At 51.1% G+C, this 15,003-nt stretch overlaps 1 protein-coding gene across 1 annotated transcript; it reads right to left on the reverse strand.

Moving 5' to 3' along the window:
• Positions 1-11,783: 11,783 nt before the first annotated feature.
• Positions 11,784-12,795, reverse strand: LOC306816248 (olfactory receptor 14A16-like; the record flags this gene model as incomplete). Its single annotated transcript, XM_079332718.1, has 1 exon — positions 11,784-12,795. The coding sequence occupies exon 1, from the start codon at positions 12,714-12,716 to the stop codon at positions 11,784-11,786; it is 933 nt and encodes a 310-aa protein (XP_079188844.1). The 5' UTR covers positions 12,717-12,795.
• Positions 12,796-15,003: the final 2,208 nt, after the last annotated feature.

Below are 15,003 nucleotides of genomic sequence, written 5' to 3' on the forward strand. Positions count from 1 at the left end.
GACCACACTGACGAGTTACTTATGTAACTGTGCCTTGTAATTTTCTAGCCAGAATTCTATCCTTTAAATAATTGTACAAGGCATCTATTCCTCAGTGTGTTTTCTCATGTTCTTTTTAAGCACTAGTGACCACAATAAGAAAGAAGGTACTACAACTTTTCCTTCTTTGGTTACAACCCAGTCTTCCTGGCTATAAGTTGCTTCCTCTACCTTTATAAGTTATTTTCCTTTTTGTTATATAATGGTTTACCTTCAATAGAGATCTTTCTATCTGGAATTAATGCTGCCTCGACTATTTCATTGGGTACCTCACCTTTGGCTGTGTCTTTTGCCTCTCTGTCCGCCAGAATATTTCCTTCTTCCAATTCTGAGTTCACTTTTTCGGTGTGCCCTGATGTGCATACTTGGAACAGGATATCTGTTAGCTCCTTGGTATTTGTGGCATTTGGCATTATCTAAACAAAGGAAGAGGCCTTAAACCTACACATCTATTTCCTCATCCCCAACAGTTTCCCTGTTCCCAGGGACAGGTTCCAGGGCTGGCTCACTTGCACAGAATGAAGAAGAGCTGCTGCACTTTCCAGTGGCTCAGGGGGCTCACGATCAGTGCTTTGAATTCAGCTTTTGTGCACACTCTGCCTCCCTGAGCCGAGCAGCATTCCTGGGCATGGACACCCCTGCTGCAGCCAACATCCTCCCAGCACAGCTGCAGGAACGAGATTGCAGCAAGCCCTGCCTGAAGGAGTCTCCAGTCTGCTGCAGCCCTGCACCTGCAGTGGAATCACCTTGTGCTGCCATGGGGGAGCAAAGGGGGAAAGGGGCTCTTTACAGCTGAGGGTCTCCTCAATGTGCTGCTGCTGCTCCTCCCTGGGCCTGATTCAGCTGCTGGTGCCTTCCCCTGCAGCTGTATCAGGAGCCTGCCTGGAAAAATGACGCTGCCAGTGCAAGTGACAGCCACCCATCCCTGACATGACCCTACTCACACGGCAGAGCCTACCAAACTGCTCCAGTCAGGAGATGTTAGACAACATAAAAATACCTTCAAACAATGCATTTTCCACATTCTGTCAACATGATGGCCACACAGTCCACATGTTGGGGGCAGACTGCTGTCAGCAGAATGGGGGCAGCCCCAGCAGCTGCTCTCCCCATGGCTGGATGGCCATGGCAGTGGAGGCGAGTCTCTCACCGTGCCCACTGCTGTGGCACCCAGTGCTCTGGAGTTGTTCCCACTGAACTCAGGGTGCTGCTACTGCAGCAACATCACTTCACACATTTGATAACAAAGATTTGGAATGGCATACAGGACTTGACCGAAGAGCTACTTAAAAAAAAACGAACGGGAGGCAGCAAGGGAGTTAGAAGAGTTCACTCCTTCTAATACAAGCATACATGGATTTAAGCAGGGACATTGGACTAATCATACTGGGGACTGGTTTGAAAACCTTGTCTCTAGCAATTCCCACCAGTCGGCAAGATTTTTTCTGGCGAAAGGAGTAGATAAGTGTGGATGAAGTTTGGCAAAGGTAATATGCAACCAATCAATGTAATTGATAAAGCATAGTTCCATTTATTGAAGGCTCCATCTATATTTGTAATCCAAAGTACAACGACTAAGCATATTTGGCATAATTTCATTGGTTTGAGGTACATACGCCTCTCCTACTATTGGCTCTTGTAAGAGTGAGATGATCACCCCTTCCACTTTTTCAGCTATGTCTGTATACGTGCCCTTTAGCAGCAAACCTACTGCATCTATCCTCTATATAGCAACAAACTAACCATCTCTTCCTTCTCGCACATCCTCTAGCTGCAGTAGTATCAATTTTATGAATAGGCTGCTATTGTCTGACCTTGCTAATACGTGCAGTTTAGCAGCTAGATTCTTGCCCTGAATCCGCAGACGAGCCATTTTCATGGGCTGCTAATAAGGCCTCAGCTGAGCCATGTCCATTACTTGCTAGCCAAGTATCAACAGCTAGGTCTATTAAGTTGTTAATTTGGGCTATCCTGCTTTTGTTGGATGTTACAATGATATAATCGAGCAATCTGTGTCCCTATTGTCTGTGGTCCATTTTGAGCTTTATTATTTTGCTCCTACAAACATTGCTTATTCTACAGTACTGTATAATTCTTACATGAATTACATTATATTCATATATTGCAAGATCACTATGTAAAAATCCCTTTCTTGCTAAATAGGTTTCCCATAACATTATTGAGGACCATATCAACGTATGGGGCACACTTTAAGCATTATAACAGTTCAAACAAAAGCTATCTTCATCTTCGAAAACAGAGGTCTTTCTTCTTCTCTTTGCAGGGGGGAAGCAGGGATCTTCATCTCTCCTCTTTATTCAAACTTATGGGATCACAACTGTTTCAACATCTACTCATTTCAGCACGAATGCCTCTGCTCATATCTGCAATTAAACCTATAATCTCTATGTGCTCTAGGGAAACGAGTCTCTTCTCCACAGCTTAAAAAGAGAAATTTCAGTCCATGACTCTCCTCTTTCCCTCATCTGGGGCCTGACTCTTCCTTTTGTCTGACCTTGGTGTTTTCATATTGTTTCTGTGCATATCTTCATCTTGGTCCTGTTCTTTCACTCAGGACACAGAACAAAGTGTCTGCAAGTCTCATTCTGGGCAATGACAGAGTGAATATCTCACTCAGGCAGTGGCTGGAGAAATTGGGATAGAGCATTTCAGACCAGCTGTGACTGGGATGGGATCGTAAGGGCCCAGCCAGAGAGTGGTGGTGGTTGTTCTGGCTGCATGGCTGTTTTCTGGTGTTTGCTGCATTCAATTCCAGCTGCGGGCAGGTGGGTTTCCCTTCCCCTGCCCAGCAGTGAAGGGTGAGTCCCTTGCCAGGACGGGTCCAGCTGTGTCTGCCCCAGGCTGCGCTGCCCAGGAGGGCCCGGCCGCCCGGAGCCGCTCTCCCGGTGGGAAAAAGGCCCCGCGGACCAGGGCAGGGCAGGGTTTGAATGTCAGCTCGGTGTTCTGCTGAGCCATGGGCTCCCTGGCTGTGCCAGGGGGGAATCCAAGATCTTGGCAGCTGCGTGGGCCTCCCCTCTCCGTTTCTAATGGGACCCTGCTGAAAACGGGGCCCAGAGTCAGAGCCCGGCCCTGGCCCAGGCCCGGCCAGGCCTGTGGGCTGCGCGAGGGGCCTGGGCTTGTGTTACCTGTACTGAGGCCAGAAGAGAAAGAGAACTTTCTCAGCATTTATTCACCTTTACATGTGTGTTTCATAAAGATTCTTTCTCATTGGTGTAATGTGGGAATCCTTAAAATCAGAAGGTTTTGGGTAAGCTGCAAAAAAGCAGGCCTCAGAAACAACAGAACTGCAATTAGAGCTAAGCAGAAAGCATAAGGCATGTCAGCAGATGTTACATGACATGTAGAAAGCAAGGACAAATAGAGCAATGGTCTGTGTATTAACGCTTGGCTAGAACAACTCTCTAAGCTGCAGAAAAGTATATCTAGCAAGATATTAGGAAGATCTAAGCTTAATAATGGAGCTCTGTGCATTGTATTTTAAGGCTTACAAGTAGGTATTGTATTCAAAATAAGCAAGTATTATTTTAACCAAAGGTACATGCACTTATAGTGGTTGGATGAAACTATTGTCATCATGCTTTTGCTTTTTGTGATTGGCCAAAAAACTTTCAAAGTGCATTGTAACATCACTAGTCTCTGGCTGTTGCTGAGAGCATGAGCTGCTGGCATCTTCCTGCTGTTCCAACCTTGTAATGACACTGATGCTTGGGAGGAAAGAAAAAATAATAAAGCAGCTTGAGAAACGTTCCACAGCAGTCCCATCCCGTATGTGATTCTGTGCATAAAACCCTGGCCTGCGTTAGTGTAACAGTGTTTCAATATTAAACATCAGACACCAATTGGTCCTTGTCAGGCCCATGGGAGGCTTCCTAGGTCCTGGCTGAGAAAAATTTCAGGTAATCTTTACAAACCATCACAGCAGCCTAGAAGTAACAGGTTCCCTGGGTGAGAGATGGTCTGATGAATTTGAACACATAGAAAGGATCACAGCCAATGCATTGAACCCTAAGGGCAGATGCATCATTGGCCAGGGAAATGGTTGTATTAAGACCCCAACCAATCACTTGTGTTTATCTGGGACATTCAAACCCTCAATTAAGAAGAGTCCCAAACAATAAAGCTTTTGTCCTATGGATCACTGAGGGTTCGTGTGATCTCTGTCTCCCACCACAACCTGAATTGATGTAATAGTGTGGTCAGTAGGAGTGTTCAGTTAGGTGGTCAGTGGGATGTGGTCAGTGGGGGTGGTCAGTGGGGAATGTGGTCAGTGGTTTGGTCACTGTGGTGTTGTCCGTGGGTTTGGTCAGTGAGTGAGTTCAGTGGGCCATGGTCATTGCATTGGTCAGTGGGTTGGTGGGTGTTGCCAGTAAGTGTGGTCATTAAGGAGGGGAGTGAAGTGTGGTCAGTGGTTGTGCTCATTGGAATGGGAAGTGAGTATGGCCAATAGGTGTGGTCAGTGTGTGTGGTCATTGGGTGTGGTCAGTGGGTGTGGTCAATAGGGGTGTGGTGAGTTGGGTGGTCAGTCGGTGTGATCAGTGGGAGTGTGGTCAGTTGGGTGGTCACTGGGGTGTGGTCAGTGGATGGGCTGAGTGGATGTGTTCAGTGGGTGTGCTCAGTGGAGGTATGGTCAGTTGGGTGGTAAGTGGGATGTACTCAGTGGGTGGTTAGTGGGCTGTGAGCATTTTGGCAATGGGTGCAGCCAGTCTGTGTGGTCAGTGGTTTATGGCCAGTGGTTGTGGTCAGTGTTGGTGAGGTCAGTTGGGTTCTCAGTGGGTGTGGTCAGTGGGTGTGACCAGTGGGTGTTGTCATTGTGTGTGGGCAGTGGGATGTGATCAGTAGCTATGGTCAGTGGATGTGGTCTGTTGGGAGGTCGGTGGGGCTTGGTAACTGGGTGTGGTCAGTTGGGTAGTCAGTTGGTGTGGCCATGGGTAGTGGTCAGTGGGTGCAGTCAGTGGCAGTGATCAGTGGGGTGTGGTCAAAGGGTGTGGTCATTAAGGGTAGCCTGCAGGGTAGTCAGTGGTTGTGGTCAGTGGTAGAATGGTCAGAGGATCTGGTCAGTGGGTGTGGTCATTTCTCAGGACCATACGGTTGGGTCAGTGGGGTAGTCATTGTGTTTGGTCAGTGGGTGTCATCAGTGGGAATGGCAGTGGGTTGTGGACATTGGCGGCCTGGAAGTAGGTGTAGTCAGTGAGGGTAGTCAGTGGACGTGGTCAGTGTGTGTGGTCATTGAGGTGCTCAGTAGATATGGTCAGTTGGTGTGGTCAGTGGATGTGGCCAGTTTTTGCGGTTACTGGGGGTGGTCAGTGTTGTGTGGTCAATGAGTACAGTCAGTGGGCATGGTCATTAGGGTGGTCAGTGGATGTGATCAATGGGTGTGGTCAGTCATGGTGTGGTTAGTTGGGTGGATTTTGGTCAGTAGGAGTGGACTGTGGGTGTGGTCAGTGGGAGAATTCATTGGAGTGTGGCCAGTGGGTGTGGTCAGTAGGCTGTGGGCATTGGTGTCTTGGCAATGGGTGTGTTCACTGGTCAGTAGCTGTGATCAGTGGGGTGGTCAGTGGTGTGGTCAGTGGCATGGTCAGTGGGTTTGATCAGTAGGAGGTGGTCAGTGTTTGTTGTAAATGGCAGAATGGTCAGTGGCAGTGTGGTCAGTTGCTATTCGGTGGATGTGGTCAGTGGGGTGCAGGCATTGGTGTCTTCATAGTGGGTGTGGTCAGTGGGGTGTGGTCACTGGTTGTGGTTAGTTAGGGTGAAGAGTGGGTGCAGTCTGTGGGCTGTGGTCACTGTTTTTTGGGAAAAGGTGTGGACAGTGGTGTGTAGGCAGTGGGTGTGCTCAGTGGGCTGCAGTTATTGGGGTGTGATTAGCAGACATGGTTTGTGAGTGTGGTCAGTGGGTGTGGTGACTAGCTGTGGTCAGTGGGTGTGGTCAGTGAATGTGGTCAATAGGGTAACAGGTGAGGATTGTCAGTTGGGTGATCGGGGATGTGGTCATTGGTGTGGTCAGTGGGTGTGAGCAGTGGGTGTGGTTGGTGGGTTTGGTCAGTGAGGGATGGTCACTTGGTGTGGTCTTTGTGGGCAGTGGGGGTGATCAGTGGGGGTGTGGTCAGTGAGTGAGGTCAGTGCAGGTGTGGTCACTTGGGTGCTCATTGCATGGTGGTCAGTGGGGTGACCATTGAATGTGGTCAGTAGGGTGGTCAGTAGGTGTGATCTGTGGTTGGGGCCAGTGGGCAGTGGTCCTTGTGGTGGTCAGTGGGGTGTGATTATTAGGTGTGGTCAGTGGGGTGTGGGCCTTGGTGTCTGGGCAGTGGCTGTGGTCAGTGGGTGTGTTCAGTGATGGGGATGGCAAGTTGGTGTGGTGAGTGGCATGTGGTCAGTCAGGGTATGGTCATTTGGGTGGTCAGCTTGGTCAGCTGCACAGTCAGTGGATTGTGGTCAGTGGGTATGGACAGTGGGAGTGGTCAGTGGGGGTAGCCAGTGGGTCCTGGTTGGTGGGTGTGGCCATTTGGGGTAATCAGTGCTGGAAGTGTGGGAAGTGGGATGTGGTCAGTGGCTGTGGTAGTCTGTGGTAGTGTGGTCAGTTGGGTTGTCATGGGGGGTGGCGAGTGCAGGTGGTCAGAGGAAGTGTGGTAAACATTTTTAGCCAGAGGATTTGGTCAGATGGGTTGCCATTGGAGAGTAGTCTGTGGGTATGGTGAGTGGTTGTGGTCAGTGAATGTGGTCAATTTGGTAGTTGGGTGGGGGTGATCAGTTGGGTGGCCAGGGGATGTGGTTGTTGGTGCAGTCAGTGAAGGTATGGTCAGTTTGTCAGTGGAGTGTGGTCAGTGGGTGTGGTCAGTGGGGTGTGGGCATTGGTTTCTTGGATATGGGTGTGCTCAGTGGTTATGTTCAGTTGTGGTATGGTCAGTTTGGGGGTCATTGGGGTGTGGTTCATTAGTCTATTCAGTGAGACGTGCTCAGTGGAGGTATGGTCATTAGGACAATGAGTAGAGTGTGGCCAGTGCCTATAGTCAGTGGATGTGACCAGTGAGTGTGGTCAGTGGGTGCAGTCAGTTGTTGTGGTCAATAGGTGTGGTCACTGGTTGTGGTCAGTGGTATGGTCAGTGGGCTATGGTCACTGAGGCATGGTATGCAGAGGTGGTCTGTGAGTGTGTCTATTGGGTGTGGTCAGTGGTTGTGGTCAGTATGGGAGCTCAGTGAGGTCTGATAGTGGGTGTTGCCACATGATGTAGTCAGTGGCATGGTCAGTGGAAGTGGTCAGTAGGAGGTAGTCAGTGGTTTTGGTCAGTGGCAGTGTGGTCAGTTTGGGGGCCAGTGGGTGTGGTCTGTGGGGTGTGGGCATTGGTGTCTTTGCAGTGGGTGTGGTCAGAGGGTTGTGGTCAGTAGGATGTGGTCATTTGTTTGTGGTCAGTGGGGGTGGTCACTGGGTACACTGAGTGTGGTCAGTGTGAGTGGTCAGTGGGTGTGTCCCTTTGGGGTGATGAATGAGAACGTGCCTGGCCAAGGCAAAAGGAGGCTCCCTGTGTACCCTGCTCCCCTTTCCCTGAGATCCTGAGAGCTCTGCAGCGCCTGCTGCCATCCCATCTGCCCAGGCCAGCACAACAGCCCCGGCCTTGAGGCCCTCCACAGCTGCTCCTGCTCCAGAGCTGGGGTAACCACTAAGCTGTGCCCGTTTCTGTTCATTCCTGATCTGATGAGCATGGATCCTCAGCCACTCAGAGGCTGTTGATGAATTTTACTTTTCCAGAGGTCTCTTCTTTCTTGAGCTCCTCAGTTCAGGAATTCAGTGACAAAGATTCATAAACATCTGTTGAAAATACCAGAAAAAAAAGGCCCTGGGAATTATTTCTCAATTCTTCTGTGGTTAATTAGAAAGATTTCAGAAGTGTATTCCAAGTAAATATACTATATTGAAAACAATACAGAGAGAACAGTTTTGTCCTGTTGTCTTTTCCTGTTTATGGATTGATATCAGCCATGTCCAAATTATATTGACCCCCAGCACCTTCTAATGCAGTCTGAACTGATATGAAAATCAAGACCCTTCATGGCTGACATGACAATTGGTCAGATTTTGTCCCCACACCCTCCCCACCATTTCCCTCATCCGATCCCTAGAACTTTTATGCATATGGGACAGAGTTGCCACCAGGAGCAGGGCAGTGATTCTTCCCCTGTGCTCGGCACAGGTTGGGCAGCTCCTTGAGTGCTGTGTCCAGTTTTTGCCTACCAATTTAGGAAGCACATGGTGGGGCTGAAGCATGTCCAGAGAGGGGTAACAAGGCTGGAGAGGGGTCTGGAAAACAAGTCCTGTGAGGAGTGGCTGAGAGAGCTGGGGTTGTTTATCCTGGAGAAGAGGAGGCTCAAGGGAGACCTCATCACTTTCTACAACTCCCTGACCGGAGAGTGCAGCCAGATGGGACTCAAGCTATTTTCCCAAAGAACAGAAACAGGACAGGAGGACACAGCCTTAGGCTGCATCAGGGGAGGTTTAGGCTGGACATTAGGAAATATTCTTTACAAAGAGGGTGATTGGGCATTGCATTGGACTGCCCAGAGAGGTGGGTGTGTCACTGTAGCTGGAGGTGTTTCAGGATAGACTGGATGTGACACTGAGTGCCACGGTCTGGGTGACAAGGTGGTGTTGGGTCACAGGTTGGACTTAACGCTCTCAAACTTCTTTTCCAGCCTGGGTGATTCTGTGATGATTGTGACACTGCAGGGCCCTGAGGAAGCAAGGGGCCATTGTGACACTGCAGGGCCTAGTGGAACTGAGAGGACCAGAGTGACACTGTGTACGACATGGCACCCCAGAGCCAAGGGGCCACTGTGATACTGTGGGGCTACATGGAAGCAAGGAGTCCTTTGTGACAGTTTGGGTCCTCGTGGAACCACAGAGGCCACTGTGACACTGCAGAACCAAGGAGAGCCTTGTGAGAGCCTGGGGACAATGGAATCAAGGGGCCATTGTTCTACTGCAAGGACTCTTGGAACTAAGGGAACAATTGTGACACTGTGGTGCCCCATGGAACCAAGGGTCCCTGGTGACACTGCAGGATTTGTGGAACCAGTGCTCCATTGTGACACTGCAGCACCAAGGAATTCATGGCAACACTCAGAGGCCTCATGGAACCAAGAGGCCACTGTGACACTGCAGGACCTTGTGGGACCATGCAGAGCATTGTGACAGGGCAGGACCTCGTGTAATAATGGGGCCACTGTGACACTGCAGGGCCCCATGGAAGCAAGGGTTCACTGCTGCTCCTCAGGGACTCATGGAATGAAGGAAACATGTTTGACACTGTGGTGCCCCTTGGGACCAACAGGTCATTGTGACACTGTGGAACCAAGGAGAGCATTGCTGTACTGTGAGACCTCATGGAACTAAGGATCCATTGTGACACTGCGGGGACCAAGAATCCAAGGGACTTTGTGATACCAAGGTGTCCCATGGAACCAAAGGGACATCGTGACACTAGGAAGTCTCATGGACTCATGGTGACCATTATGGCAAGTTAAAGGACCTTGGATCTGTATTAACACAAAGATGATGTGGGATTGTGGATCTGCTGGAAGGTAGGAGGGCTCTGCAAAGGGATCTGGACAGGCTGGATCCAGGACTCAAATCCAACCAGGTGAGGTTTAACAAGGCTGAGAGCTGGGTCCTGCACTATGGAAACAACAAACCCTGCAGTGCTACAGACTGCAGACAGAGTGGCTGGACATCAGCCAGGCAGAAAGGGACCTGGGGGCACTGATGAACAGCAGGCTGGACATGAGCCAGCAGAATGTCCAGGTGACCAAGAAGGCCAATGGCACCTGGCATGGCTCAGCAGTGCTGTGGGCATCAGGAGCAGGGCAGTGATTCTTCCCCTTTGCTCAGCACTGATGATGCTGTATCTCGACTGCTGTGTCCAGTTCTGGGCCCCACAATTTAGGAAGGACATGAAAGGGGCTCGAGTGAGTGGGGAAGGGCAACAAGGCTGATGAGAGGTCTGGAATACAAGCCCTGTGAGGAGTGGCTGAGGGAGCTAAGGTAGTTTATTCTTGGGAAGAGGAAGCTCAGAGAGACAAAGCTGTGTCAGGGCACAGGTCGGACTTGATGATCTCCAAGGACTTTTCCAGCCTGACTGATTTTGTGATTGTCTGAAACCACCCCTAGAACAGTTGCAGGATGAGCCCTGGGCCTCCTCTTCAGAAGGTCCAGCAGCCCAGGTCCTCCAGCTTCTCACACAGCCACAAACTCATCCTGTCAGTCCTGCAGAGCCTGTCCAACCCCTCCTCACTGCCCACAACAGGGGAGCCCCACACCCAGACACAGCAGCCCAGATGTGCCCCCCTGGCCTGTGGTGACTCTGGCAAGGGAGCAGCACGAGGCACTGCAGGACCCTGCAGACAATTCCTGCAGCACTTGTAGGATGATCCTGCTCCCCAAGTGACGTTCCCATGGTGCCAGCTCAGGAAATAAAATGGGGAGTGGGGTTGGAGAGGAAAGGGCAGACAGGGATGGGGTTATTGTCCATGAGGGCACAGAGGTAGGCAGTACGAAAAAAATCTGGAAGTGGGGTATTAAGAGAGCAGTTCTGAACTAAAGGAAATTCTCAGGGCAGTTTGGGGGTGGCTGCCAGGGACCTCCGGCTCTGAGAAACAATATCTGCAGTGGGACAGGAAACACAACTCATGGGAACAAACTTTCTGGCTGAATGCAGAGGCCATGACAAACCTGAGTGGTTTCCCTCCCGTCCCCCAGCCCTTGCTGGCCCCAGGGGCTGATGGCATTTGTGCTCACTCAGCTCCATCTCCCCACAGCAGCACCATGGGGGTGCTGACGCCTGCTCTGTGCAGTGCAAACAGGGGCTCCTGAGCCAGTGCTGCCGTGTCTGTGCCTGCAAGGATGCAGCACCTGTGTGAGCTGGGGGAGAGGCCAGGGCTGCAGAGGGGGGATGTTGTTGACAGGTGCATGAGGACGCTCTGGGATGCTGCCCTGGGCTGTCCAGCGCAGTGGGGATGGATCAGCCCCTGCTCTGCTGCTCCTTGCCAGGGTCTCCCTCTTGCAGGGACCTTGCAGAGCACCAGCCATGCTGTTTGCCCCCAGCCTGCCCACAGCCAGCCTGGGGCTGCTCACAGAGGTTTTCTCTGCTCAGCTGGCCTGGCCAAGTGTTGTGGAGAGAGCCTGGCCAAGGAGCCTGGAGCCCCCAGGCCCTGCCCTGAGGCATCAGCGCTGCCCCAGCAGTGCCCATGGCCTGTCCCTGCTGCTGCCCCGGCACTGCCACCCCCAGGGCTGTGCCCAGCCCCAAAAGCACTCAGGCCCTGCAGCAACACAAGGGGCAGGAGGGCAGGAGGGCAGTGGCAAGGGAGCAGCACTGGCAACACCAAGTGCTGCTGCAGCTGGGCACAGCTGCTGTGTCAGTGCTGATCTGCCCCAGCTCTGCACACAGACATTGCTGCTGCAGCTCCAGAGGAGGGAACAAAATGGGGATCTCTGGAGAAAACATTGCTAGGAGATCTTTAATTCATTTAAAGCCAACCAGGAGCATAGACCCTCATTAACACAGTCTGTAGCCACAGCAAAGATGGAGAGAAATAACATGAGAGATGGCACAAGTAAATGCTTTTCTTTGTTGACAATACTAAAGATGAAAAACAAAGAAAAAATTCTCCAAAATTTAACCAATGAGAACTATCAAATAGGACTTTTATTACAAGTAATTTTTAGATTTCCCAGCTGTTTAATGTTCCTGAAAGCAGCCAGTCATCATTGTCCACAGTACAACCTTGAGCTCCTGGTTCCTCAGGCTATAGATAAGGGGGTTCAGGGCTGGTGGAACCACTGAATATAAAACTGAAAACACCAGATCCAGGGATGGGGAGGAGATGGAGGGGGGCTTAAAGTGGGCAAACATGACGGTGCTGAAGAACAGGGAGACCACAACCAGGTGAGGGAGGCAGGTGGAAAAGGCTTTGTGCCGTCCCTGCTCAGAGGGGATCCTCAGCACGACCCTGAAGATCTGCACATAGGAGAAAATAATGAACACAAAACAACCAAATGATAAACAGACACTAACAGCAAGAAGCCCAAGTTCCCTGAGGTAGGAGTCTGAGCAGGAGAGTTTGAGGATCTGGGGTACCTCACAGAAGAACTGGCCCAGGGCATTGCCATGGCACAGGGGCAGGGAAAATGTATTGATCGTGTGCAGCAGAGCATTGAGAAAGCCACTGGCCCAGGCAGCTGCTGCCATGTGGGCACAAGCTCTGCTGGCCAGGAGGGTCCCGTAGTGCAGGGGTTTGCAGATGGACACGTAGCGGTCGTAGCTCATGACGGTCAGGAGGGAATACCCTGTTCCAAGGGAGAACAATAAGAAAAAGACCTGAGCAGCACATCCTGCATAGGAGATGTTCCTGGTGTCCCAGAGGGAATTGTGCATGGCTTTGGGCACAGTGGTGCAGATGCAGCCCAAGTCAGTGAGGGCCAGGTTGAGCAGGAAGAAGAACATGGGGGTGTGCAGGTGGTGGCCGCAGGCTACGGCGCTGATGATGAGGCCGTTGCCCAGGAGGGCAGCCAGGGAGATGCCCAGGAAGAGGCAGAAGTGCAGGAGCTGCAGCTGCCACGTGTCTGCCAATGGCAGCAGGAGGAAGTGGCTGACAGAGCTGCTGTTGGACATTTCCTCACTCAGGGCATCGTGGACTTCTGAAAGAAAACATTGACAAGGTGTGACAGATTTCCTTGAGTCAATCCTATGCTATTTTTTTTCCACTGAAAATTACTTCTCTTTTTAGGGGGAAATTTCACTTGACTTGTTTTATTATTTTTGAGTTTGGGTTTTTTCTGCTGAGTTAGTGTTTCATCTTCACCATTGCTCTCAGCTCGAACACTGGAGAGCACAGAGGGAAAACAGGGCTCCCTGTATCTCAGTGCAGTCAGATCTGCTGATTGAACAAAGGTGTCCTTTGCTCATTTTATTTCTCTCTCTTTCAGGGTGACTGCACTTAAAACATGCTTGAAAATAAAGCGGACTCTCCCTAAGGTTTGATTTAAAAATCACTTTTTCAAAACTCTTGTGTCTTTGCCTGTGAAGCCAGACAGAAGGGATATCTAAGGCTGGTGTGGCTCTCTGTGCCTGATGTTGTGGCTACTAGGAGCTGTTTCTCTCTATCCAAGCCTTCTCCCTCCAGAGCTCCCAGAGCCCAGCCCAGCCCTGGGGGCTCAGCTCTGCCCTGCACACCCCTCCCAGCACAGTGCACCGCCCTGGGGCATCTCCCTGCCAGCAGGGCCTTAAGGGCAGCTCACACAAACTGAGATGCTGCAAGCCAAGGTACTGCTGCTTCTATCTGTAGACACAGGAGAGTGAGGAGGCCACTTTGTGAGGGAGATGTGAGGCAGATCTGCTGATCCCCAGTGGGACAGTGCAGGAGTCTTAGTGACATAGACACACCTGACAGCCCCTTTCCCTTGCCTTGAGGAGAAAGCTGAGAGCAGCCCTGGCCATGCAGCACCATCTGCAAAGCAGAAGGAATCTACCCTGATTGGGGTGGCTCCTTCCACCTCCAACTTCTCCCCACAGTCCATGGGGAGCTGCCAGGCAGGCTGAGAGCTGTCCCTGGCTGGTGGCACATGCCCTGGGCTGGCCAAGAGCCCTGAGGGCTGCAGAATCTGCTCTGCAGGACAGCCCTGGGCAGCCCTGGCTGCAGCCCCAGCTTCACCCCTGCAGCCGTCCCTGGCAGCAGGAGCTATCCTGCCCTGTCCCTCTGACAGTGCCCAGGGCAGCCCTGCTCTGCAACACATCCTCCTTCTCCTCCTCCTGTGCCTCAGAGAAACTGGGAGAATCCTCCTGACACATCCCCAGACTGGGGTGTGCTGGCTCCAGGAGATCCCTCCAAGAGCACAGGGGACATTGCCCTGCACCCACAGACTCACCCTGTCCAGGGCTGTGTGGATGTTTCTCCAAGTGAAGTTTCAGCTCAATGCCTTCCCAGTCCTGATTGTCTGTAGCCTGTCTGTGCCTGTCTCCTGTCCCCTCAGTGCTTGCAGGTAGTGCCCTCAGCCCTGCTGGGCTGGGAGAGGAGCTGCTCCTCAGCAGAAATGTCTTTTTGAAGCTCTTCTTGGTTGAGCCTGGGAGCTGCCTCTGTGCCAGGAGACCAGCCCAGCTCATCAGCACAGACACAGCACAAGGATTTTAATGACCCTCACAGGGATTTGGTGCTGTTTACATCAGATTAAGTCCCTCAGTGTGTTAAAGAAACTTCTCAAGAGTTCAAAGTTAAATTGAAACACCAAATTTTCCTGAAGTTTTAATGGATTCTGCTGAGGGATATGTCTGTGAAAGTTGATCAGACTTTGCTATTTTTCAATGCCCCCATACCCTACTAACTCTTTCCAGTGTGTCAAAACACAGGCTAAAGGAATGGCCTTAGAAATCCCCTTGCTTTGTCTAGTACTCATTACCTCCTCCTTCTTGTCTTATCTTGTTTCCACCCAAATCTCTCTCCACACAGCCTCACAGTCCTTTCCCAATCTTTCTCCCACACACATGCTGGAGTTGCAGGTATTGAATGTGATGAACCTTCCAACCAAATGTTATCTTTTTTATCTGCTCATTAATGAGGCATTTTAGCAATATGATCTGTCTATCTCTGCATTGGTGAGACATGGATTTACCTTTGTGTATTTAGAAACCAAACAAGGTCCCATCTGGCATTGTTTGGGGGTGTTTGGTCAAAGTCAACTCCCTTGGTTCTTCCTTGAGCCCTGGCCAGGCTTTGGGAGAAACCAAACCAGAGAATGAAACCAGCTGTTCCTGCACTAGCAGTGCTTTCAGTTTGTTTATTCATCACTGTCAGAGCTGGGCCCTCTCTCAGCAGGGTTGGGAGCCCCAGCTGTGGCTGGAGGCACCTGCAGGAATTCCCAGTGTCCAGGAGTGGCTCTGCAGCCCTTGGCTGTGACAGCTTCCC

This window comes from Erithacus rubecula, assembly GCF_903797595.1.
Source record: "Erithacus rubecula genome assembly, contig: scaffold_459_arrow_ctg1, whole genome shotgun sequence".
Classification (NCBI taxonomy): Eukaryota; Metazoa; Chordata; class Aves; order Passeriformes; family Muscicapidae; genus Erithacus; species Erithacus rubecula.